The sequence below is a fragment of the Talpa europaea genome (assembly GCF_964194135.1).
Source record: "Talpa europaea genome assembly, chromosome: 4".
NCBI classification, from domain to species: domain Eukaryota; kingdom Metazoa; phylum Chordata; class Mammalia; order Eulipotyphla; family Talpidae; genus Talpa; species Talpa europaea.
The window spans coordinates 18,999,531-19,026,149 of record NC_140070.1 but is presented as its reverse complement, the minus strand read 5'-3'; the positions used below and the strand labels follow the sequence as shown (position 1 = coordinate 19,026,149).

Sequence of the window (26,619 nt, the reverse complement as noted above, 5' to 3'; positions counted from 1 at the left end):
CTATGTCTGTGTGGGGACAGGGGGTATAATGGGGAATCTGCACTTTCCACCAATTCTGCTGTGAACCCCAACAGCTCTAAAAACATTACATTTATTAATTAAAATACCCAATTTATTCAACTCATTTAATAATTCTATTCTGAAATGCCCTCTTCAATGCCCTCTTTCTTTTTGGACTGCTTCTATTTCGCCTCTTGATCTCATGTCCTCAGTGCTGCTGCCATTGGAGAGTAAGGACCCTGTTTTGAGCACAGTGTCAAGTATCTGAAATCTTTTCTGAACAGGTACATTAGCGATGCACTCATCATAATTTAGGACGCTAGCCTTAAGGCATGGGAGTAGGATACAGAAGGGAAATAAGATGCAGAAGGGGAAGTGGATGTCAAGGGGTGCAGGCGGGCTCATTTCCTTGTTGAGGGACCTTGCCAGCCTTTGGCGCTTTGTGGAGAAGTTCCAGGCTGCTGTTGGCCTGCCACCTTTGGAGATAAAGGGACATAGGGGCTTGGATGTCTGCTGCGAGAGTGCGGGTGGGAGATGGGGAGGTGTGTACTATTCCTGGAAGAAAGCTGCTGAAGAATAATTGCTTGAATTTGGTGGTAGAAGCCAGGTTGTAGCTACTTTGAATTACTCACTTCTTGACATGTGCAGGTGAATTGAGAAGCTTAGAGCTGCTCTAAGCCAAAGTTCCCAGCCGAATCTTCCTCCAGTCATTTGCAGCCGACAGCAGGTTCCATTTTTGTTCTGAATCCCTGGGGAAGCCAGCAGAGGTGGGTACAGAAGTGGAGGGCAAAGACTTAGAATTTTAAGGACAGTGTTTATGCTATCTCAAAATAAAATAATTTGGGAAGGAAGATTTTCACAATTATGAATGGACTTTGAAGTATGTGGGTTGGCGGTAGGGGGAAGGGAACTGGAGAAAACGAATTCTGTTTAACGCATGCTTCAATATTAGGTCTAATATCAGGATTCCTTAACTTTTTACCTCTTATCATCTATGAGGCCGGTGAGTTAGATGCCCTTTGATCCCAGCTTTATAGATCAGGGAACCGGGGCACGTGGTGGCTATCATATATTTGCCTACATTTGAGGCAGGGCTCTGTTGGGGCCCTTGCAGACGCGCCCTGCTTGGTGAAATGTCCCAGAGAGGGCCTCCCCGGTGGCGCAGCGGTTGAGCGCTGGGTTGTGAAGCTGCCCGCAGCCTCTGCAGCGCCGGTTCGATCCCCGGCTGCTCCCCGGCCACCGGAGGAGGGTCCCACATGGCGCGCAGACCTCTCCTGCCGCCCGCTGCTCCCCTCAGCAGTGTACTTCGGTCCTTCTGCCTGCTCTGCTCCCCGCTCTGGCTCTGGTGAATTCTCTCACTCTCCCGCGCTTCTGACTGTACCCAGTGCTTGTATAAATAAATAAATAAATCATTTAAAAAAAATGCAACCCCAGCGTGCTCCTCCCCGGCAGCCCGCACGGGGGCGCTGTTGGCACGTGGCGCGGGTTTGGGCGACGATCCCCGCCTGGGAGGCTCGCCGCCCGCAGCAGGTGTCACCAGGCTGGGGCGGCAGGTGGCAGGTGCCGCGTCCTAGGTGGCGGAGCTCGGGGAGGCGGCGTGGGGAGCACCAGCAGCGGCCATAAAAGAGGCAAAGCGGGCTTGCACGGCGCTGGGGCAGCTCGTAGAGGCGGCTCGGGCACCTGCCCACCTGCGCGATGGCCGGGCCGCCGTGGGGCGCCCCGGGCGGCACCTGGAAGCGCAACGGCAGTGCCCTGCTCAACGCCTCCCTGCAGGCGCCCGGCGGCGGGGAGGGCGCGCTGCCCCGACCCTCGTGGCTGGCCTCCACGCTCGCCTTCGTGCTCATCTTCACCATCGTGGGGGACATCCTGGGCAACCTCCTGGTCATCCTGTCCGTCTATCGCAACAAGAAACTGAGGAACGCAGGTAGAGGCTCCCGCAGCCGGCCAGGCTGGACTGGCGGCCCCCAACTTTCACCCAACTGCAGTGTCTCCCCCTCTGTGAGCAGCGGTCCTGAACGCAGCGCCCTCAGCTGTCCAGTGGCTTTTCCTAAGAAAAGTTCATTTTTTTTTTTAACTAGGGACTTTGAGACAATTTTCCTAATAGTAGCTGAATCCTGTAGGTTTATTTTTCCTTTAATTGACTGTCTAACATGCCCCCCTCCCATAAAAGAATAAGTAGAAAACTTTGCCTAATTCAGGTTCTCTTGCTTTTAGAGGAAACTCCACTATTCTATAGTTTTCAATTTCTGAGGTTTATTAGATTGAGAGGCACCGAATACAGGTTGCAGAAAGTTCCTCAAGAAGCCCTTTCAAATCAGATCAATAAACTTATCCATAACTTGGTTTTTCATCTTAATTTTCTCAACTTTCCTAAAATAGAAAATCCATGAGCAGGCAGAACAATACTACGGTTATTTTAGTTTTGTTGTCAGGAACAGCTTTCAATTTTGAGCAGACAGTTTAAAGAGCACCACAGGCTCCTGAACACTAATGTCAGAGAGTGAGAATAGTTCCTCCAAATCCAACAGGTTGGCTTTTTAACAACGGAAGTGGTTGTATTAAAAAAAAAAAAGTGTAAATACATACAATATCCTACTAAAGCTAATTTAGTGCTTATGTTAAACTTGCATTTTCCTCCATGGGATGACTGGAAATTGATTTATCTTGGGTGGGAGTGGAGGGCAATGTGTGCAGAGGAATCTGGCTGTCCAGGCTTCTAATGAGTATCAGATGCCTAGTGCTTTCTTTGGAAGCAAACATCTTGTTGGGTGGGTGGTAAAGAAAGAACCATATACTCACATGTTTGGCAAAAACAATATTTTTGTTCTAAACAGGTCATTGATAAATGCTGTAATTTTGTTTGGCTTCTCTTGGGGAGACCTTTTTTTTTTCTTTCTTTCCATAATGCTTGGGACCTAACATAGTTTAAGAATTGGTTATAAGCACCTGATAGCATACCTTGCATTTGAGTCCATTCATTGAATAACCTTGCTTCAGGGATGATTGACTTAAACTAGAGGAATAATTCTGCTTCAAGGAGAGGCTCATCCCCTCCTAGCATTAAAAGCAGCTTCCTATGGATTAGACATAGTTCTGAGAGCCCGGTCAACTGAATCCTCCACCAGCCTTGTAGTGGGGTGCCACTGTTACCCTCTCTACAGACAAGAACCTGAGACAGGGTGACCATATCACCCATAGAGGTAGAGGGGGTTAATGCACCGAGCTTGCCCCTAGATCTCACTCTCTACTCACATTACAATTGCGGCACTTGGGAAATTTGCATCCCCCAGAATCGTTCATTAAAAAAAAAAAAATTTACATGCATAGAATAATTCTATATCCTGTGTTTATAAAGAAGAACTCATAAAAGTTCCACACTGCTTTGTATTTTGTTCACTTGCTAAGTGTTAACTGTTCCACAGGAATGTCTACATTCCCATAGCTCACTGGGAGACCCACAATGAGCTTTCATATTTAAACTTTCATATTTTTATAATTGGTATTTTTCATTCAGATGTACCGCTGTGGCAATACATACCATCTGAAGCTTTCTAGAGTTGATGACAATTTGAGAACAGGATAGATAGCTAATTCAATTATGAGTTTGGGAACGCTTATTAAAAGTTCTTAGGATTATTCAGTCCTTCCAAGTTAGTTAAATCTACCTCATTGCTACTTTATGAAAAGATGTGAAGAAGAGATGGGAGGAATGAGATAAGGAAATAAACTAAGGCATTTTAGGCTTTGAACTGGTGCTTTCTATTGGAAATGTAGTGTAACTGCGGGATTGTTTATGCCCTCAAGGGAACACGTTGATATCTGGCTTCCCAGGGGGGAGATTAGAAAATTCCACCACCTTCTATGAGAGACACTGGCCATCAGAGCAGACACAGACTCCAAACAACCACTGGGGTCTTAAGTGCTAGCAGAATATCCACTCCCCTTCAAAATTTGATGCAAGAACCCATGCTTACTCTTTTGAGTAAGTTTCGTAGCTTAATGAGAAAGAATCCTGCACTGGAACACTGGGGTTAATCTCCTTCCTATCCACATTGTGATTTGAGAAATCAATTAAATTATCCAATTATCATTTTCCACATTTGTCAAATAAAGAAAATATCTCGTCTTTTAGTCCAACATTATTGTAATTACCTGGTGAGGTGATACATGTGGAGATACTTTGAAAAGAATAAAGGCAGGTAATGTTATCTGCTCTTTTGGTTGGTGGTGTTGTTGTTTAATGTGTACCAAGCAAGGGTGTGATTAGCTTGTTAAAAATCACTGAGCTGTTAACTTACAATCTGTGTACTTTTCTATATATACAGCATATTAAGGTAAAACCTTTAGCCAAAAATAAAGAGCACAACAATACTCTGCCTACTTAAAATTAAGTATCTGGTAATGTAGTGCATCTGGCATACAGCAAATATATGGAAATAAAAATAACAGGCTTATACCCACAGCTGATTTTTTCTGCCATAGAGATCCACAAAACTGTGAGGCTGGTGCCCACAGATTATAAGCAGCGAATTAGGAGAAAGATTGGCACATCTAAATTGTTTGTGACAACCGACAAACAACGTGGGTTGAAATAGACTCAATGAAAGCAGGTTGAAAAATTGAATAAGCACAACCTTTGTGAGCTTGCTGAAGAGAAGTAAATATCCCTACTCGCCATTAACTTTTCCTGAAAAAGGCTTGGTAAAATAAATTAACTATGACCTTGATTATTCCAGGAAAAGCCCAGTCATGTATAATATTTGTTCCTCTTAGAAAGACAGGGATGTAATGTTTTAGAAGGATGGCTATCTAAAGTTTATTATTTTGTAATTGGGTGCACAGTGAGGTACTCTGTCAGTATTGTGGGAAAAAAGTTTCCCAGAATAAGTCTAAGACCAGACACTATGTTATGTCACTCTTGTTCTTGCTTCTTTCGGGTCTGTCTTATCTGTAGGAAGATAATCTATTTCCATTCTGCATTACCCCCCAGAAAGGCTGCATAAAGTGTGGAGAGATCATGAACTTTGGGCCCCAGAGATCCGGGTATACCAGTACCATTTTTAAGATGCCTATAGTCTTGGGAATGCCTACTTACAAATATTATTTTCTAATTGAGCAATAACTTACAATAAAATGTAAAAAATGCTAACTGTACAGCATGGTATATTTTTACACTGGTAGATACATATGTGACTATAACTTTTGAGAAGTGACTTGAAACAAAGGTGTTGCTAGGTGGCAGGAGTGTTATCCACAATTGAACTTAACCTAAGTCTAGGTCCAGAAAACCACTCATCTGAATTTCCACTCTTCTACCATCCATGAGAAGATTGTTACCTGTGTTGAACCTGACTCTCAGGTGAAGAAGGCTGAGGCTCACTGTCCTATCTGTTTCCCTTGGCTCCAGTCCCATCAACTCATCCCCACTCCAGCTGGGTCCCAGGGAATGTGTTCGTGGCTACCTTGATTGAGTCCTCAGCCATTCTGTTCTCTGCACCCGGCATTTTTTCTGCTCTTTTCCTTCTTTTCACTTCCTTTGTCTGTTTCTTAGTCCTTGGCTTATTATTTCCTAATTGTATCTGTTGTGTCTCAGAAAAAAACCAAAGGCCAACATTGAACTTATAAGCATGTTATTATATTCCAAACGTTCACTTGTGATTTCTTAAAAAAATATTTTATTTAACATTTTGGCTCTTTGTTAACTCACACAATCATTGAAACCAACAATGTGAGTGTAATAATACTCAGAATTCAGAATCATGGCATTATCTCAGCCACACGAGCTCTGCAAGAAACTGCCTTGTTCTGAGTTCTGAGCCTCTTGGGGTTCTGTGGGATAGGAAAGAACGGTATGGAGGGAACCGATGGCAGCCTAATTCACTGCCTCAGAAATGACTGGAGAAAGCTCAGGGGAAAGATATTCTGTGACAGAGGGTGGATTTAGTGTCAGGGGTGGGGTGGAAACAAGTCTTACTACATGTGACTACTCATAAATCCAGGGCTCTGGTATTGAGGACAAACATGTCAGATACCAAGGGAGAGCGTGGAAGGAGCTAGTAAAGAGGACAGATCCATAATCTGAACTCCAGGCTTCATTACTAAATGGATCTGTGATTAAAAATAAGTGATCATCTCTCTCAACTATTCTCAGGTCAGCAAAACGACGGGGTTAGACAAGATCTGTGAGGCTCTGTCTGATTCTAATGTCATGATGGTTAAACTAACTGCAAAGGAACAAAACAATCTGGACATTCTGTTTGCAACAATGTATATCTGCATAAGAGTGTGTTCTCATGAATGAGCACATATCTCTCACCTAGGTATTTAAAGGAAGGTCAATGCTACATATTCTGAGCTTTTCTAAAATAAAGACTCACATCTCTCCTCCAGCAGCAATTCTGGGAGCTTGTATTGAGGTCAGAAAGGGGCTAGTAAGGGCCTACTAGTGCCTTAACAACCAGTGCTCTGAGGGATCTTTAAAAACAAAAACAGAAATGAAATAAAATAGCCACATATGAATGAACTGCCCAAGTCCCAGAAGGAAAATAAGGACAATGCATTTTGGACAATACTTTCCAGTCGTTTTATACATTCAGAAATTTGCTTCTTTCGTATTTCATTTTCCATCTTGTATTCTCCTCACTGTAAATGATACTTTTTAATGTGATGTACTTAATATCCACAGACATCTGCTAGAAAGTAAATAAAATGGTGATAAATATCTACTTCTGGGATAAAGGCAACACTGAATTTCTCAAACAATCTGATCTGGTGTTTTAATTGTAAATCTCAACATTTGTGTTATTCTTGCCCATAATTGATTTTGGAAGAAGTGCCATTTTTGGGTGAACATCTCTGTCTAAAATAAGAAGATTTTAATATACCTCAACATCATAAAGGCCATATATGACAAGCCAACAGCCAGTATCATTCTCAATGGTGAAAAGCTGAAAGCATTTCCATTAAGATCTGGAACAAGACAAGGATGTCCACTCTCACCACTGCTTTTCAATATAATACTGGAAGTCCTAGCCAGAGCAATAAGACAAGAGAAAGACATCCAAGGAATCCAAATAGGAAAAGAAGAAGTCAAACTATCACTATTTGCAGACGATATGATATTATACATAGAGAACCCCAAAAACTCCACAGAAAAACTAATTCAACTAATCAATCAGTTTAGTTAAGTGGCAGGATACATAATCACCATGCAAAAATTAGTAGCCTTCCTATACACAAACAATAAATCTGAAGAAGAAGAAATAAAAAAAAAATCCCTTTTATTATCAAAACAAAAAAAAATCAAATACTTGGGAATAAATCTAACAAAAGAGGTAAAGGACCTATACAAAGAAAACTATAAAACACTGTTTAAAGAAATAGTAGAAGACACAAAGAAATGGAAAGACATCCCCTGCTCATGGATTGGAAAAATTAACATCATCAAAATGGCCATCCTACCAAAAGCAATATACAGATTCAATGCTATTCCAATAAAAATTTCAATAACATTCTTCAAAGAAATAGAACAATTATTGATGAAATTCATAGGAATCATCAAAAACCCTGAATAGCCAAAGCTCTCCTGAAAAAAAAAGAAGGGAGGGAGGCCTCACACTCCCAGACTTCAAACTATACTACAAAGCCATAATCATCAAAACTGCACGGTATTGGAACAAGAACAGACATACAGACCAATGGAATTGAATAGAAAATCCAGAAATAAACCCACAGATTTATGGTCAACTAATCTTTGACAAAGGAGCAAAGAATATGCATTGGAGCAAAGATAGTTTGTTCAATAAATGGTGCGGGGAAAACTGGATAGCTACATGCAAAAGAATGAAGCTTGACCACTACCTAACACCATGCACAAAAACCAACTCAAAATGGATTAAAGAACTAGACATAAGACTTGAAACCATAAAATACATAGAAGGAAATATAGGCGAAACACTCCATGACATGCACCTCAAAGACATCTTTACAGACACATCACCCAAAGCAGTGATAGTGAAGGCAAAGATCAACAGCTGGGACTACATCAAATTAAAGAGCTTCTGCACAGCAAGAGACAATAACCAAAACAAAGAGAAACCCCACCGACTGGGAGAACATTTTTGCACACAACACTAATAATAAAGGACTGATCACAAAAATCTACAAAGAGCTGATGAGACTCAACAAAAACAAGGAAAATAATCCAGTCCAAAAATGGGCAGAAGAGCTAAAAAGAAACTTCTCTGAAGAGGAAATGCAAGTGGCCAACAGGAACAACAAAATGTTGTTTTGAACAACAAAAATGTTCAACATCACTTGTAATCAGGGAAATGCAAATCAAAACTACAATGAGATACCATCTCACACCAGTGAGAATGGCACATATTAAAAAAACTAGCAACAACAAATGTTGGCGAGGTTGTGGAGAAAAAGGAACTCTTCTGCACTGCTGGTGGGAGTGCAAACTGGTCCAACCACTATGGAGAGCTGTGTGGAGATTTCTTGACCTACTAAACATAGAGTTTCCATATAATCCAGCAATTCCACTTCTAGGTATTTACCCAAAGGACACAGACACATCAATTCCAAAGAGCACCTGCACCCCTATGTTTATAGTAGCACTATTTACAATAGCTAAGCTTTGGAAACATCCCAAATGCCCAAAAATAGATGACTGGATCAAGAAGATGTGGTTCATATACACCATGGAATATTACTCAGCATTCAAAAAAGATAAACACATGCAATTTGCAGCAACATGGATGGCGCTGGAAGGGATCATGCTCAGCGAAATATGTCAGAAAGAAAAAGAAAAATACCAGATGGTCTCACTCATAGCAGGAATTTAGAAAACTTGAATAAGGGACCAGGATAAAGAATAATTATAAGAAAGAAAATATCAAAATCAACAAACAACTATGAACCAGAGACACTCTATGGGGGGTGGGAGGCAGAGAAAGGAGGGCTTGGGGTCAAAATAAGGGGGTTGTAATTGTATGGGGAATATAAAAATAAAATTTAAATTAAAAAAAAATTTTAAAAAATAATATTTTATAGCACCCATATCAAACCAACTCCAGTTATCGAAATAATTTAGTTTTTCAATCTAAATAAAAGCATACTAAAATATTCTTATAAATTTGTTTGAAATATGTTACAAAATTCAAGAAAATTATAGAAGGAGACTAGTGGAATTGTACTTTATGTCACACTTTTTACAGATAGCAGATTTGTTCTGATTTATGTGAATAAAGCAGAAAAATAACTTCTTGTTCAGAATGTCTAGTGCTTTGTGCTCTTGTGGATAAAGCAATTGCAATTTTCAAAGTGTTTTCCCACATTTTCTTTTATCTGTCCTTCTAACAACCTGCTCTTATAGATAAGAAAACTGAAACCCAAAACTCACTGATAAATGATCAGTATTGCTTTATCCCAGAACACAACACAGCCTGGCATAGCGGACAGAGCACAGGAATGATGTCAGAGAGTCCATCTGCAGTACTTTTATTTGGATCAATGTATTGGGTCCAGTTGCTCAGCCTCATCAAGCCTTTGTCTCTCATTCTGTCTAGTGAGATATTTACCTGTCAGGGATACTGAGAGGATAAATTTAGATCCTGCCTATCTATCCATCCGTCTATTCATCCATTCATCTATCACTTTGAAGTTATAAAATACTATATAAATAATGGTATTATTATGTTGTTACTAGTATATATTCTAGGATTGGTTCTTTCTAGGTTGTATTTTTAATTGCTCATTCTTTTTAAGTGTTTTTTCAAGTAAGTAGATAATATAAATTCTCTGATGCTTCATTTTTTTCCTTTTGTAATAACCGTTATTTCTCAATAGAAAGTAGGGCAAAGATGCTAATTTCAAATTTTAACCTCCGAGACACTGATTATTTCAATATCCAAACTGTTCGCTAATTTAAAATGAATCAGCTTTGGAAGCTTCAATAACTTTCCTACACAATTATGTCAAGACGTTCTGACCTAAATTGTATGTGAAGATTTGGAAAATTTCAAACTACAAAGATAACATTTAATAAATATAATCACTGTTAGCAGGCAGAATGAAGGGCAAATCAGGACCTCCAAACCAGCCTGCTCTAAATGGGTTCTGCCATGTGCCACATCAAGATAAAGCATACTCTAGTGCATAAGAACGTCAATAGAAAAGAACTTTAATGTAATTAGTGTGCAGTGTAGAGTAGAGAAAGGAAAAGATAGATATAAAAGAGTTTCTGCATGAAACACCCAAAGTTACCCATCCCCTTGTGGGTACATGCCCAGCCAATCAGGGTAGGCCTGAACTGGGGCCACTGAGGCTGAAAGCTGCCACAGTCTAAGCCACCTTCTGTAGGGGACCAAGGGAAAGAGATAGAAGGGCCCGGGCAAGTCTGGGAGGAAAAGACACAAATCAAAATACAAGTTAAGATGGAAGACTGCCAATGCCAGCCTCCCCAAGGTCGCACACCCATGGTTCTCTCTCTTTCAAGTGTCTCCTTCCATGTGTCCCAAGTCTCTAGTCCAAGTCCAAAGTCGAGAACCAAATATGGCTTCTTCTCTCATGTCTCTCTGCTCCATGTGCCTCTTCCCGCCTTGGGCTAGTCCTATTCTTTCCTTCCTTCCTTTCCAAATCCTTCCCCCAATTCTTTCTAACTTCTCCTCCCTTCCCAGCTCTGCTTTTCCTTGGCTGGGACAAGGAGGCTGGAGCTAGCTCCCCTTTCTAAAGCCATCACAATTAACTCTCCAATCTAAAAATTTCTTGTTCACGCTGTTGATATTTTCCTTCTATTGCTCACTCCATGATATTTGAAATTGTTGATTTGAGGCAACATTTTATTTTTAAAAACTTTTTATTGACTTTCCCCCCTTGTGTACTTTGCCATTGCTTAAAATTTTATGATTGTTTTTTCCTGGTCTGTTAGTACATTATTATGAAGCCCTAAATTTCTCCTAATTTGCCAAAATAATTCCCAGAGCCCTCTAGAAACTTTAGAACGGTGGTTTCAGATTTCTAAATACACAATTAAACTTGACTTTGCATGATTGAATTTAGATCTGACCTTTTGGTTCCTCCAGTTATTCATCTCATAAGAAAGTAGCAATATTCAGCATTAAATTAATCATGGATAAAATTGGGCTTATTTTTGTGATAGCTTTCAAAATCATCTTTCTCTTGGCAATTTTAAAGTTAACAACGATAAAATAGCCATAGATTAAACTTGCTGCTTTCAGTTCTTACTAACATTTAATGGTTCTGTCTTTTAAAAATACCTACTTTGAAAAAAATATCTGCTTTGGAAGTCATTTTAAATCTCCATAGAGTCTCTGGAGCTTACTCAGCTTTATTCTTTATTGGTATCTTCCAAAAATAATAACTTAAATATTTGAAGTGAATAGTAAGATCTTTACAGGATACCTTGTGTTTCTTCCTTTTCCCTAAGTATTTTTTAAGTTGCTTAGCCAACAGAAATGCCCTATCTTTCTAAAAAACTAAATTATGTCCTAAGCTACCAAAGAGGCAATTATGGATCATTTCACTTTATTTTAATTTTTTAAAGACTTATTTATTTTTATACAAGAACTGGGGTACAGGTCAGAGGCGCGGGAGGGTGAGAGGTTTCACCAGAGACGGAGCGGGGAGCAGAACAGGCAGATGACTGGAATACACTGCTGAGGGGAGCAGCGGGCAAGACAGGAGCAGTTTGCCGCGCCATGTGTGTATGTCCCTGGCTGGCCGGGATCAAATCTACGCTGCAGAGGCTGTGGATAGCTTCACAGTGCTGCACTCTACCAACTGCGCCACTGGGGAGGCCAACTGTGGCAATTGTGGATCATTTTAAAAGAAGTATTTGTGAGTGCTAGGAACTCTGCATGCTGTCAGTATCACACACTCCCTCTCCTTCATAAAGATGATTCCTTAGCACCTTAATTTTCTCACCTCTCAAGTAGGTTGGCAGGTCAGGTTGACTTGAAATCCTAGGGCTCTATGTAATAACTCAATATATGTATATATTTAAAAGATTTGTTTATTTTATTTATACAAGCACTAGGTACAGTCAGAAGCACAGGAGGGTGAGAGAATTCACCAGAGCCAGAGCGGGGAGCAGAACAGGAAGACTGACAAAGTCGGCTGAGGGGAGCAACTGGAGCAGCGGGCGGCAGCGGGTGGCAGGAGAGGTCTGAGCGCCATGTGGGACCCTCTCCAATGGCCAGGATTGAACCGGTGCTGCAGAGGCTGTGAGCAGCTTTGCAGCCCAGCGCTCAGCTGCGGCACCACCAGGGGAGGCCCAATATATTTTAGTGAAATTTAAATATGTTGCAGATCTTCTGGTTGAGGTGCTCAACATTTATTCTTCTGCAAAGCTTACACTTTTGGCAATCACCAATAATCATCCTCACAAAAAAGGGATTTAAAAAATTATCTACCCAGTGCTGAATGTTATTCAGGCTATTGAGGATGAATTTCTTACAAGGCAGGATGAGGACCCCAAACTTGCCTGCTTTAAACAGGTTCTGCCATTCGCTGCACCAAGACAAAACATACCCTATCATTTAAGACTTTTAATGAAAAGGCACTTTATTACAATTAGTGTGCAACAAAGACAAGAAAAAGAATAAAGCTTTTGAATCAAGCACCCAAAGGTACCCATCCCCTCTTGGGTAAATGCCCAGCCAAACAGGGTTGATCCAAAACAGGGGCACTGAGGCCTGAAAGCCTGCTACGGGTCTAGAGTCTAAGGTACCTCCTGGTGGGGACCCATATGAAAGGGGTAGGAGGGGCCCAGCAGGTCTGGAAGGAAAAGAGCAAAATCAAAATCAAGATAAAATATGCGATTGTTCACCTCCCCATGGGTCTCTCTCCCACGTCTGTTTCATCTGTTTCGAGTGTCTTTTCTCATGTCCCTCAAATCCCTCGTACAAGTCCAAGGCCAAGAAGCAAGCACAGCTTCTTCACGTGTCTCTCTGCTCCATGTGCCTCCTCCAGGTCTCTTTCTTGTTCTCCCTTCTCCTTCCTTCCTTTTAACTCTGTCTCCTCTCTGGCTTCCCCTTCTCCCTGCTCAGCTCCACCCTTCCTTGGGCAGGGCTGGGAAACCAGACCCTCCCCTTTTGCTGGGGACCATCCTGTTATAAATTTGAGATGTTGAGCATGTGGCTTCAAAGAATCCTTGCCTGCTTTGATGTTGAGCACTTTTGGTACTTACTGAATTGAATATTCATTTAAATAAATATTTGTTGTGTACCTATAGTAAAAGACTAAATATAAACGGTAAATGAATTCTTGTTTGTTTATCAAATGTCCCATACAACATTCTCTCGAATCCTCATCATGGCCATTACTATCTTGATTCAGTACATATTACTATATAATTATTAGTACGAGGCTCTGGGAAGCTCTGACTCAACCCAATGTCATTTAGCAAGTAGCATGGCCAGGATTTGAGTCCAGCGTGTTTTGATTCTAAACTTACGGTCCCTGCCTCCTGTAATAATCTGAAAGGAGAAGCTTCTCTCATATATAGTCCTTTTAAGTTTAAGAATGTGAGGCCTCACCTGTGTGCTTTGATGAGCAAAGTAGCATCTTTCACATTTCCTTGTATGGCCAGAACATCCCTTAATCACCTTTAATAACTCTGTTTCTGGTCATACCATTAACATATAATATGCATGTGGTATTTTTTTTTAATCAAAAGCCCAGTTTTTTTTTTTTTCCCCCCTAAAGATTTATTTATTTATTTATTTATACAAGCACTGGGTATAGTCAGAAGCGCGGAGGGTGAGAGAATTCACCAGAGCCAGAGCGGGGAGCAGAGCAGGCAGAAGGACCCAAGTACACTGCTGAGGGGAGCAGCGGGTGGCAGGAGAGGTCTGCGCGCCATGTGGGACCCTCCTCCGGTGGCCGGGGAGCAGCCAGGGATTGAACCGGCACTGCAGAGGCTGCGGGCAGCTTCGCAACCCAGCGCTCAACTGCTGCGCCACTGGGGAGGCCCTGCATGTGGTATTTTTTATACTAACTAGGTTTATAAAGTGTCTCCATTAAACCCGATTTATCAGATCTTACTCTGTAGATTAATTGTGTGAAACAAATGAAAAATATTTCTAGGAGTAACTGAAGTACATTTTTGTTTTTGTTTTTTTTTTTGGTATAAACTTGTCTTTACCACTTTGATATTAATGTTCAGACAGAGTCAGGATATTTTGAATCTATAGGAACAACCATTCAGTGGTCTCTGATCTTGCTTTCCATACAATTGAAGTCCAAGCTGAAATGAAGGGAACGTTTGGCTCAAAGCAAAAACTAACATACTGACAAATAAGAGCAAAAGAACATCTCACTTCTATTATATGGATGTTGTTTAGAGACTAAGGGTTCATTCATTCATCCAGCAAACATTTCCAAACACCTCTTCTGTGCCAGGCGTGTTGCTGTCCTGGGCCTCAAGTTGTTCATAGTCTCTTAGAGAGAAACAGACTTGTGTGCAAATGTGTGGAGTCAACAGTTGGTTTGATGTTGATCTATCACGAGTAGTGAGTGATGCCTTTTTGGAATTCAGAGGTAACCCTTGGGCCTCCCCTGGTGGCGCAGCAGTTGATCGCTGGGTTGCGAGGCTGCCCGCAGCCTCTGCAGCGCCAGTTCAATCCCCAGCCACTGGCGAGGGTCCCACAAAAAAAAAAGTTTCATCAGAGTTCCCCTTGCAGTGCACATGGCCAATTTGCCTAGGAGACAAGGACGTTTGCACAGACCCAGGCAGGCAAAGGTTACATTTTAAAAGAACAGGTTTATTAGAAAGAGGAGAAAGAAAAGGAGAGGTATCTACCACCTACGCAGTCACAGGTGGGCAGGAGAGCTGTCATGCAAAGGGACAGGTTTGTTAAAACAGACGCCCACACAGACACTGGCAGGCAGTCTTGGGAGAAGAGCTGCCTCTTGCCAGTGCAGAAATTGTGCTGATACAGTGTTCTTCTTTTTGGGAGGGGCTCATTCCTTTGGATAATTATTATTTACTGTTAAATTACTCACTTCTAGGGTGTGACTAGGTTGATTTGAAAGGACCGGGGATTCTCTGCAATGGCCCTCCAGCTACATATCCCCGCCTCTGGTCTGCGCCTTGGGATACTTCCTACAGCAGTGGGACACTTGCTACAGCAGTTGGGGCCTGAGGGTTTTTCATTTCTATAGCTGGATCTTTGATGATGTCATTTGTTTTTACCCCTACCTCCAGTGTCTCATCTTGGGATGTCTCCTTAAATATCCTATTCTTCATCTTCATCAGTGAGGATGACAGGAGCAAAGAGCAATGCCAAAGAGTTTTCAGGGTCTGTCACTTCTACCCAGAAAGTTTGTTTTTAGTTGTTTCTGTAAGATAACATAGTAGGTAGTACTTGTTTTCCTACCAAGAAGCTGGTGACCTCTTCAGCAAACCAGCCAATTTCACCACAGAGCTGAGTCTAGTTTGTGTTGCCTAGAAACACCCTGACAGCCAAGTTGGAGGTTCAACAGGAATGCTTCATTGAAGGTGCACTCTCAGAAGTGATGTCATGGGGAATGTCATGTAACTCAGAACGAATGTAATTAAAGGGGGAAGCAGAACGGGGCAGGGGAAAGAGTCACTTATAGGAGGAATGTAGAGGAACCAAATAAGGGGCCAGGGGCAAAAAGTAATTATAATAAATTAAAAATCAAAATCAACAAACAACTATAAGTCAGAGATATTCTGGGGGTGAGGAGGGAGTTGGATCAAAACAGGGGTAGGATGAACACAAGGGACTATAGTGATAGTGCATGGATGAATTGGTGGTGGGAAAAAAAGAATGATGTAAAAAATATATAACATAGGGCCTCCCCTGGTGGTGTAGCAGTTGAGCATTGGGCTGCGAAGCTGCCAGCAGCCTCTGCAGCACTGGTTCGATCCCTGGCCTACAGTAAGGGTCCCACATGGCGCGACAGACCTCTCCTGCCGTACCCGCTGCTCCCCTCAGCAGTGTACTTTGTCAGTCTGCCTGTTTTCTTCCCTGCTCTGGCTCCGGTGAATTCTCTCACCCTCCCGCACTTCTGACTGTACTCAGTGCTTGTATAAATAAATAAATCTTTAAAACATATATATATATCTCTATATATATAAAACATTAAAAAAATGAGTCAACAAAGAAAGGATCTCAAGTAAAACCTAGACTTGGTTGGATCCATTAGTCTGAGGTCTCTGGGCATAAGTCCGCCTACAGAGTTGTCACCACCCGAGGCAAGGGAATTGGTCTCTTAGAGTCCAGTGCCAGTGACACCGAATGCCAGTCTCTGTTTCCCTTAGCCAATAAAAGGAAATGGATTCTAAGGAGAAGGAAAGCAGTTTAATTTGTTAACAAATTGAGGAGGGCAGCCGACTCTTGTCTGAAAGACCACCGTCCTGTTCTTTGGCAGAGGGCCGGGCTGTTTATCCAGAGTTATGAGGGTGGAGAAGCGGGGAGTGGGCCAGGGTCCGCACGTCCATCCTTGTCATGCCGGCCTCGGAGATTTGGGGGAGATTCGGTTGGCACCAGCTTGCTTTGCTCTCACCTGTGGTCAGCAATATCAATGCTATCTTCTTAGGGATGTTCTTTTTCCTTGGAGTGTAAGCAAACAAGATTGTTAAACCTAGAGGGTAAATAAAGAAGGCAGGATGCTTTTCTGGTGGGACAGGGAGAGAGACATGTCCTTTATCACTGAATCATTAGTCATTTTTCAGTGGACGGCAATTCTCTGGAGAGGGATGTAGCCACTCATGGGATGTAGCCACTCAAATGGAAGCAGCCACTCATGGAAACTTCAGGGATAAATGCCCCAGCCTGGGAAGGGGACCTGGGAAAAGCATAGGAACAGCATCTACTACAAGGCCGATGAAGTAGAAAGGATGCACAGAAAGAGCTTAGAGAGCAGGCTTGCCATAGTGTAGGCTCCCATAGACAGGGTTTTTTGTTTGTTTGTTTGTTTTTTTAAGATTTATTTAGTTGTGTATACAAAACTGTGCTGTAGGTTAGAGATGTGGGAGGTGAAAGGATTCACCAGAGTAGGGAGCAGAACAAGTGGATCTACTGAAATATACTGCTGCGGGGGACAGCGGGTGAGACTGGACAGGTCTGCTGTACCCTGTGGGTTAGCTGCCCTGGTTGGGTATCAAACTTGTGCTGCTGTGGCTGGCAATAGCTTCATAGCACTGTGTCTTTAACCTCTGTGCCACCAGGGAGGCCCCTTTATAAGCAGAATTTTGAAGAGAGCACGGAGAAGGAAATTAATTCTCCTTGGGTTCAATCATTGCACAGATCTGATTATTCCCAAGTTGGGAATAAGACAGCTAGGGCGATAGAAATCTTGGTGATAAACTTTAAACTCATGGTCAAAACTTTGATAATGTTGGACAGAGAAGCAGATTAATCTGTAATTCACATTGAAGCAAAGTGGTGCTTGATGGAGGAAAAGAGTAGAACATTTGGGAAGGAGGCATCACAAAATCAGAAACTGGAGGTGGGGTACAGATGATTGACATCACCATAGAAACAGCAATGGAAATGAGAACCCTCAAGCACCAGCTGCTATAGAAAGTAGTCAGAGGCTCAGACCAGAGGCGGGGATATGGAGATGGAGGGCCATTGTAGGGATCCCCGGTCTTTGCAAATCAACCTAGTCACACCCTAGAAACTATTGATTTAAAAGTAGATAATAATTCCACAAAAGGAATGAACCTCTCCCCAAAGTAAGAACACTCCAGCCGCACAATTTCTGCCTTGGCAAGAGGCAGCGCTCCTGCCTGCCTGAGACTATGCAGGTGTTTCTTTACACAAACCCTTGCAGCTCTTTCTTCCTGCTTGTGTCTGTGCAAGCGGCTTTTCCTTTCCTTTCTTAAATATAATAAACCTGCCATTTTGGATGTAACTAAACATCTCTGCATCACAGGGACACTCACTGCTTGCCACTAATAGGGGGAACTCTGGTGAAACTTTTCTCAGAGGTAACCCAAGGACCCCATTCTCTGAATCCAACACCTCTCTAAACCGACATCAGTGCAGAAGTGTTCGTTCACATGGAAGTCAGCATGAGAACTGTGAGTGTGGGATTGTTTTTTTATATAACACACTTTATTTTATTTTTTTTTTTCATTTTCATTGTGGTTATATTCCCCATACAATTGCACTTCCCCCTTATTTTGACTCTAGTCCTACCTTTCCCTGGCCCCTCCCCACCCCCGTGTGTCTATGGTTTATAGTTGCTTGTTGATTTTGATTTTTAATTTGTATCGATTAATCTTTTTCCTGGTCTCTTATTTAGGTTTTCTAAATTCCTGCTATGAGTGAGACCATCTGGTATTTTTCTTTTTCTTTCTGACTTATTTCGCTGAGCATGATCCCTTCCAGCGCCATCCATGTTGCTGCAAACTGCATGTGTTTATCTTTTTTGAATGCTGAGTAATATTCCATGGTGTATATGTACCACATCTCCTTGATCCCGTCATCTATTTTTGGGCATGTGGGTTGTTTCCAAAGCTTAGCTATTGTAAACAGTGCTGCTATAAACATAGGGATGCAGGTGCCCTTTGGAATTACTGTTTCTGTGTCCTTTGGGTAAATACCTAGGAGTGGAATTGCTGGATCATATGGAAGCTCTATGTTTACTAGGTCAAGAAATCTCCACACAGCTCTCCATAGTGGTTGGACCAGTTTGCACTCCCACCAACAGTGCAGGAGAGTTCCTTTTTCTCCACATCCTCGCCAACATTTGTTGTTGCTAGTTTTTTTAATATGTGCCATTCTCACTGGTGTAAGATGGTATCTCATGGTAGTTTTGATTTGCATTTCCCTGATTACAAGTGATGTTGAACATTTTTTCATATGCCTGTTGGCCATTTGCATTTCCTCTTCAGAGAAGTTTCTTTTTAGCTCTTCTGCCCATTTTTTGACTGGGTTATTTTCTTTGTTGTTGCTGAGTCTCATCAGCTCTTTGCAGATTTTTGTCATCAGGCCTTTATCATTAGTGTTGTGTGCAAAAATGTTCTCCCAGTCGGTGGGGTTTCTCTTTGTTTTTGTTACTGTCTCTTTTGCTGTGCAGAAGCTCTTTAATTTGATGTAGTCCCAGCTGTTTATCTTTGCCTTCACTATCACTGCTTTGGGTGATGTGTCTGTAAAGATGTCTTTCAGGTGCATATCATGGAGTGTTTTGCCTATATTTTCTTCTCTGTATTTTATGGTTTCAGGTCTTATGTCTAGTTCTTTAATCCATTTTGAGTTGGTTTTTGTGCATGGTGTGAGGTAGTGGTCAAGCTTCATTCTTTTGCATGTAGCTACCCAGTTTTCCCAGCACCATTTATTGAACAAACTTTCTTTGCTCCAGTGCATATTCTCTGCTCCTTTGTCAAAAATTAGTTGATCATAAATCTGTGGGTTTATTTCTGGATTTTCTATTCAATTCCATTGGTCTGTGTGTCTGTTCTTGTTCCAATACCATGCAGTTTTGATGATTATGGCTTTGTAGTATAGTTTGAAATCTGGGCGTGGGATGCCTCCATTCCCTTCTTTTTTTTTCAGAGAGCTTTGGCTATTTGGGGTTTTTGGTGATTCCATATGAATGTCATCAATAATTGTTCTATTTCTTTGAAGAATGACATTGAAATTTTGATTGGAATAGCATTGAATCTGTATATTGCTTTTGGTAGGATGGCCATTTTAATAATGTTTATTCTTCAATCCATGAGCAGGGGATGTCTTTCCATTTCTTTGTGTCTTCTTCTATTTCTTTTAACAGTGTTTTATTGTTTTCTTTGTATAGGTCCTTTACCTCTTTTGTTAGATTTATTCCCAAGTATTTGATTTTTTTTTGTTTTGATAATAAAAGGGATTTTTTTTATTTCTTCTTCTTCAGATTTATCATTTGTGTATAGGAAAGCTACTGACTTTTACGTGGTGAGTTATGTCTTGCCACTTTACTAAACTGATTGATTAGTTGAATTAGTTTTTTTGTGGAGTTTTTGGGGTTCTCTATGTGTATTATCAAATCATCTGCAAATGGTGATCGTTTAACTTCTTCTTTTCCTATTTGGATCCCTTGTATGTCTTTCTCTTATCTTATTGCTCTGGCTCGTATTATATTGAAAAGCAGTGGTGAGAGTGGACATCCTTGTCTTGTTCCAGTTCTTAATGGAAATGCTTTCAGCTTTTCACCATTGAGAATGATACTGTCTGTTGGCTTGTCATATATGGCCTTAATGATGTTGAGTTATGTTCCTTGTATCCCAAGAATTTCAAGGGCTTTTATCATGAATGGGTGTTGCACTTTGTCGAAAGATTTCTCAGCATCTATTGATATTATCATATGGATTTTATATTTCTTTTTGTTGATGTGTTGGATGACATTGATTGATTTTTGGATGTTGAACCATCCTTGTGTCCCTGGAATGAATCCTACTTGGTCATGGTCAATTTTCTTATGGATACATTGTTGGATTCTGATAGCAAAAAAATTTTTTTTTAAAGATTTATTTATTTATGCATACAAGAACTGGGGTACAGACCAGAGGTGTGGGGGTGTGGGGGGTGAGAGGATTCAGCAGAGGCAGAGTGGGGAACAGACAGGAGGAATGACTGAAATACACTGCTGAGGGGAGCAGCAGGCGAGGCAAGAGAGGTCTGCTGCGCCATATGGGTTGCTCCTTGGCTGAGGATCGAACTCGTAATGCAGTGGCTGCAAATAGCTTCATAGGTTGCTTCTTAACCCCTGCGCCACCAGGGAGGCCCGATAGCAAAAATTTTATTGAAGATTTTTGCATCAGTGTTCATTAGAGAGATTGGCAATTGGTTTTCTTTTTTGTGTTGTCCTTGTTCGGTTTTGGCATTAGTGTAATGTTGGCTTCATAGAACATGTTTGGTATTATCCCTTCCTTCTCAATTTTTTGGAAGAGTTTGTGAAGGATAGGCACTAATTCATCTTTGAATGTTTGGTAGAATTCATTTGTAAATCCATCAGGTCCTGGGCTTTTGTTTTTGGGGAGGTTTTTGATTACCATTTCGATTTTGCTGCATGTAATTGGTCTGTTTAGGTGTTCTATTTCTTCTTTATCTAGCTTTGGGTGATTGTAGTGTTGTAGGAATTTGTCCATCTCTTCTAGATTGTTGAACTTGTTTCCATAACTGTTCATAGTAGTCTCTGATTATTCTTTTGATTTCTGCTGTGTACGTTGTGATTTCTCCGCTTTCATTTGTGATCCTGTTTATTTGTGCTTTCTCCCGTTTTTCCTTTGTGAGCCTGGCTAGGGGTTTATCTATTTTATTTATTTTTTCGAAGAACCAGCTTTTGGTTTCATTGATCTTTTGGATTGTTGAGTGTGGGATTTTTTAAAAAGCAAATGACTCATAAAAGAGAAGAATCTGACCCAAGATAGGAAATTCTTGTACTTTCGCTCTGTCCCTTCGTGGTTGCCAAATCTGTTACAGGGCAGGGAGAGGGGCAGCCCAGACCCCCCCAAACCTGCCTGCTCTAAATTGGTTCTGCCATCCGCCACATCAACACAAAACATATGAGACTTTAATGGGAAGGAACTTAAATACAACTAGGAAACAATACAGGAAAGGCAAAGAATCTAGTTTCTAAATCAAGCACCCAAAGTTACCCCTCCCCTCGTGGGTAAAACTCCATCCAAATGGAATTGGCCCAGAGCAAGGCCCCAAAGCCTGCCACAAGTCTAAAGCATCTTCCAGTGGGGACCCACAGAAAAGGATCAGAAACAACCAGACAAGTCCGGGAGGAAAAGAGCAAAATTAAAATCAAATTAAAAGCTGCCATTGTCACCTCCCCATGGGTCTCACCCACATCTGTGTCACCCAGTCCACGACCAAAAGGCAAGCGCAGTTTCTTCACGTGTCTCTAGGCTCCATGTGCCTCCTCCAGGTCTCCCTCTGGCTCCATCCTGCTTCCTTCCTTCCTCAGTCTTCTCTGCAGTTTCTTTTCTCCCTACTCAGCTCCACCCTCCATTTGGGTGGGGCAGGGAACCTGGAACTTCCCCCTTTCCTGGAGACCACCCTGTTACACTTTCACTTCACTAAGACTTTCGGTAGTTAATGGTGGAAGCACCCAGAAACCAGTGCCCTGCTTGGACATTCTGAGTGGTAAAAAATCATGGCTGTGAGCATCTGAGGAGGTGTGAGTATATTCCCAAAGTCATACACAGCATTAAAAACCAGTGTGACCTAACAAAATAAATAAATAAATGAAACATGGCTGCTGTTACACTTCTACATTCCAAACCTTCTGAAAAATTCCTGTGTGGACCATGCTAACTGATAATTATGCAAGGAAGGAAATTCTGGGAAACACCTCCCAGAATAGTTAAACTGACACATTATCAACTTACCATAATCAACCCCTTGGTAATTTGGCATCCATAAATATCTCTTAGCAGTACTTAACTTTCAAATAAAGGCAACATCCTAATTATGCTCCCACCTCAAATGACAAAAAAGGGGTGGCTCCATGCTTTGGTCATTCTTAGAGGAGTTCCTAGGATGAGATGTGAGGGAGGTGGTTCAGGCAAGGCTTCTTACCTGTTAACCTGTTTATTCATATCTGCCATATTTTACTTATATAAATTATAAGGTTTTATTCACCAGATTATTTACTTATATTTTATGGTTTGTCAGTGTCCTTAATCACAGTGAGGCTACTAGCTGTTTCTTTTTTGTTACTGTAGAGTGACTTCTACGTGTTTTCCTTCTTCTCACCATCTCTTTATAGTTTTCTTTCTTTTTTTTTTTTAAAGATTTATGCATACAAGAACTGGGGTACAAGCCAGAGATGGAGGGGGGTGAGAGGATTCACCAGAGATAGTGGGGAACAGAACAGGCAGATCTACTGCAATACACTGCTGAGGGGAGCAGCAGGCAAAACAGGAGAGGTCTTCTATGCCATGTGGGTTGCTCCCTGGCAGGAGATTGAACTCTTGCTGCAGTGCCTGGTGATAGCTTGACAGTGCTATGCTCTTAATCCCTATGCCACAGGGAGTTCCTCTTTATAGTTTTCTTGTTTGAACATGCTCTTTTGAACATGCCCTTTGTAGAGTTCTGCCTGTTTCTAAAGCAGGGCCTGAACATAGGATGCCATTTCTGACCCTCATATATTTCTGGCCACATTAGTTTTTTGAGGAAAATGCATTAAGCAGCATTAACAAATAAATGTTGTTGTGGTCTTGACACTTGCATTTACTGGTTTTAAGACTTCATCCACTTTAGCTCCATATTTCCTCAACTCTAAAATTACCCTGGTCACTAATATTCTTCTCAATCTTCACATTCCATGACTCTGATTCTTCTGCAGTAGGCACTAAAACTAAATCCAACAGAGATGCAATTGTTCACCATTAGAAGAAATTATTTTAAATTTCAGAGTACATTATTGTGCTGGTGGTATAGTCTTGAGTATTGGTAAAAGTGGATAGATTATTATCTATCTGAAATTACACAGAGCTGAGAATAGAGTAGATGACCTTATAATATGTGTAATTATGATCAAATTACTTAGTCTGGTGGAGTTCTTAAAAGAAAAACATATCATTTCTCTTCTCCTCCACCCCACAAACCCCAGACTTGACAGAGCTTCCAGTCAAGCCACCTAATAGCCACATGTGCATAGAATACATGGTTTGATTTTTTTATCCAGACACTTGTAAAATGGGATTATTAAAAAAAAATTGATTTAATTATTGTATGACTTGAACGAAAAAAAGCATAACTACTACAAAATAAATGGAGCAGGGGATTAAAGACATGGAAGAAATCTGTGACAAAATTTATGATTTTTTTTAAGCTCTTTTAAAATATATCTATATTAGGCCAGTTTGTCATCGTGATATTCTGGGCAAAAATGTGCTGTCTCAATGCCAATTTAATTTGTAACTGAGTTTCATATATTATGCATAATTTTAAAGTATTAAACATTTTGAGTTAAAAATTTATTAAAATGTGCCCATTTTGGAATTTAAATATTTCATTGGTAATGGAAATTGATCTGTGGGAAAAATAAATTTGCTTTTATTACTTTAATTTTGGCTAGTATAACCAATTTTTAAAGAATTTTTTTTTGTGTGTGACAATGTATCTGGAATTCCTATTTAAATGAAAAAACTTTGCCTTTTTTAGTCACAGCTAATATTTTACTTCTCTTCTTTGCAATTTTTTTTTTGGGGGGGAAATGAACAAAACTAATCACACAGGGACTTCAAGTACAAAAGCTATTTTATTTCAACTGTTGGGAAAGACATTTTCATTTGCTTCATCAAGCATTTGAGCAAAAGTCTCAACTGGGTACTCAGGATACAAATATGAGAAAACAATCTCAGGGGATTACAGAGTAGAAATATAAGAAAACCGAATTTACAAATAAATAGAATAAGGGGTAAAATATGTGGTCATTCCACCTGGAATGTTCCTTCCACCTCTGCTTATCTCACTCCCTTCCTTACTACCTCTTTTTCTGTACATCCTTTATGTACTTTCTCTCTACTTCAATTCTGTTTATTTTTCCAAGATTGAGAATCATAGAATTACTGGTCATTTCTGTTTCTTCAGCATCTACTACAGGCACTTATTAACTTTTTATTAAAGTTATGCTAATCTAATCTAAATTCAAAGTGATATAAATAAAGTGATTTAGGAGGAGGGATTTCTTCCACATTTTGGGCAAGCAAGCAAAGGCTTTGGCATATCTGTTTAAGATGGATTTGGATTTTGGAAAATGGAAAACATTTAAAAAATTAGAGAGATGAGTCGTTTAAGGCAGAAGGAACAACAAGAAACAAAGACAAATAGGTCACATAAATAAAGAACATACTTAGAGAACACCTGATAAAATTCAACTAGAATTTAAAATTTTTTTAATAATTAAAAAATGTCTTGAGTTATTGTATTAGCATAGAAAATTATCACTATATGAATATCTAGGGTGGAATTTTGCACTTTAAGATCTCTGTAAAATCTCAAAGACTTTCTACCTTCCCCTTTAAATTGAGGGGAGTTGTAGAAAAGCAACATTTATCCATAGTTACCTGTGACAGAGAATGCTTAGCACTTGACATAATTGTCTCATTTAATCTTCACCATATTCCTTTAAAGAAGATACCATCATTATCTCCACCTCATAGAAGAGGAAGCTGAACTTTGTTGAGATAATGTAACTTCCCTTAATCAGCGGTAGTGAGAGTGAAGCCAGTATTCTAGCCTGACAGAGATTGACAGAACACTTTTCGTTTAACTGTTATGCTGTGGACAAGAATCCCTTGGTCTCCAAGATCAGGAAGTAGAGGCCTGTTTGAGAAGTTCTGAAGAACTAGAAAGGGATAGAAGGCTTAGAACTTGGAGAAATTACAGTAAGCTTGATTAAGAGCTTGACGTGACAGCTCTCTAGTAATATGGATGTTCCAGAATAAAAATTGATAGGCTGATACTAAACTCAAGAGTTTTTAAGACACAAGAGAAGCCAAGGATTGAATGACACATGTTCTGAATATCCAGATGCTGAGATGCCTTGTTTGGGGAATGTGAAAATTTGTCAACAGTAGAATGAATGTGAAAAGGGCAACTTCCTGGTGAAAATAGCTCTACTTTATCCAAATATGACAATATTTGCGATATCAAATCATCTGAGTTGCAGAAACATCTCTTTTTTTAATAACTGAAAGAAAACCATTGCAATCCATCAAAACTAGTAATTAAAAACCTTTCTCTTTTAGGAAATCTTTTTGTGGTGAGCCTAGCAGTTGCAGACCTGGTGGTGGCTGTTTACCCATACCCCTTGGTGCTGACATCTATATTTAACAATGGATGGAACCTAGGATATCTGCACTGTCAAATCAGTGGTTTCCTGATGGGCTTGAGTGTCGTTGGCTCCATATTTAATATCACTGGAATCGCCATCAACCGCTACTGTTACATCTGCCACAGTGTCAAGTATGACAAGCTGTACAGTAACAAGAATTCCCTCTGCTGTGTGTTCCTGATATGGATGTTGACACTTGTGGCGATTGTGCCCAACTTGTGTATCGGGTCCCTCCAGTATGACCCAAGGATCTATTCCTGTACTTTTGCACAGTCTGTCAGTTCTGCATACACGATCGCTGTGGTGGTTTTCCATTTCATAGTTCCTATGATCATCGTCATCTTTTGCTACCTAAGAATATGGATCCTCTTTCTTCAGGTCAGATGGAGGGTGAAACATGACAGCAAACCCAAACTGAAACTGAAGCAGGATTTCAGGAACTTTGTCACCATGTTTGTGGTATTTGTACTCTTTGCCATTTGCTGGGCTCCTCTGAATATTATTGGTCTCGCTGTGGCTTCAGACCCTGCCAGCATGGTACCAAGGATCCCAGACTGGCTGTTTGTGGCCAGTTACTATATGGCATATTTCAACAGCTGCCTCAATGCAATTATATATGGACTACTGAATCAGAATTTCAGAAAGGAATACAGAAGAATTATCGTCTCACTGTGTACTGCCAAGATGATCTTTGTAGATAGTTCTAATGATGTAGCAGATAGAATTAAATGCAAAGCCTCTCCATTAGTGATCAACAACAATCCAGTAAAGGTGGACCCTGTTTAA

The 26,619-nt window shown here is 40.7% G+C and overlaps 1 protein-coding gene across 1 annotated transcript; it reads left to right on the top strand.

The window, feature by feature from the left end:
- Positions 1-1,695: 1,695 nt before the first annotated feature.
- On the top strand, positions 1,696-26,619 carry MTNR1A (melatonin receptor 1A; the record flags this gene model as incomplete). Its single annotated transcript, XM_084231238.1, has 2 exons — positions 1,696-1,924; positions 25,748-26,619. The coding sequence occupies 2 exons, from the start codon at positions 1,696-1,698 to the stop codon at positions 26,617-26,619; spliced, it is 1,101 nt and encodes a 366-aa protein (XP_084087364.1).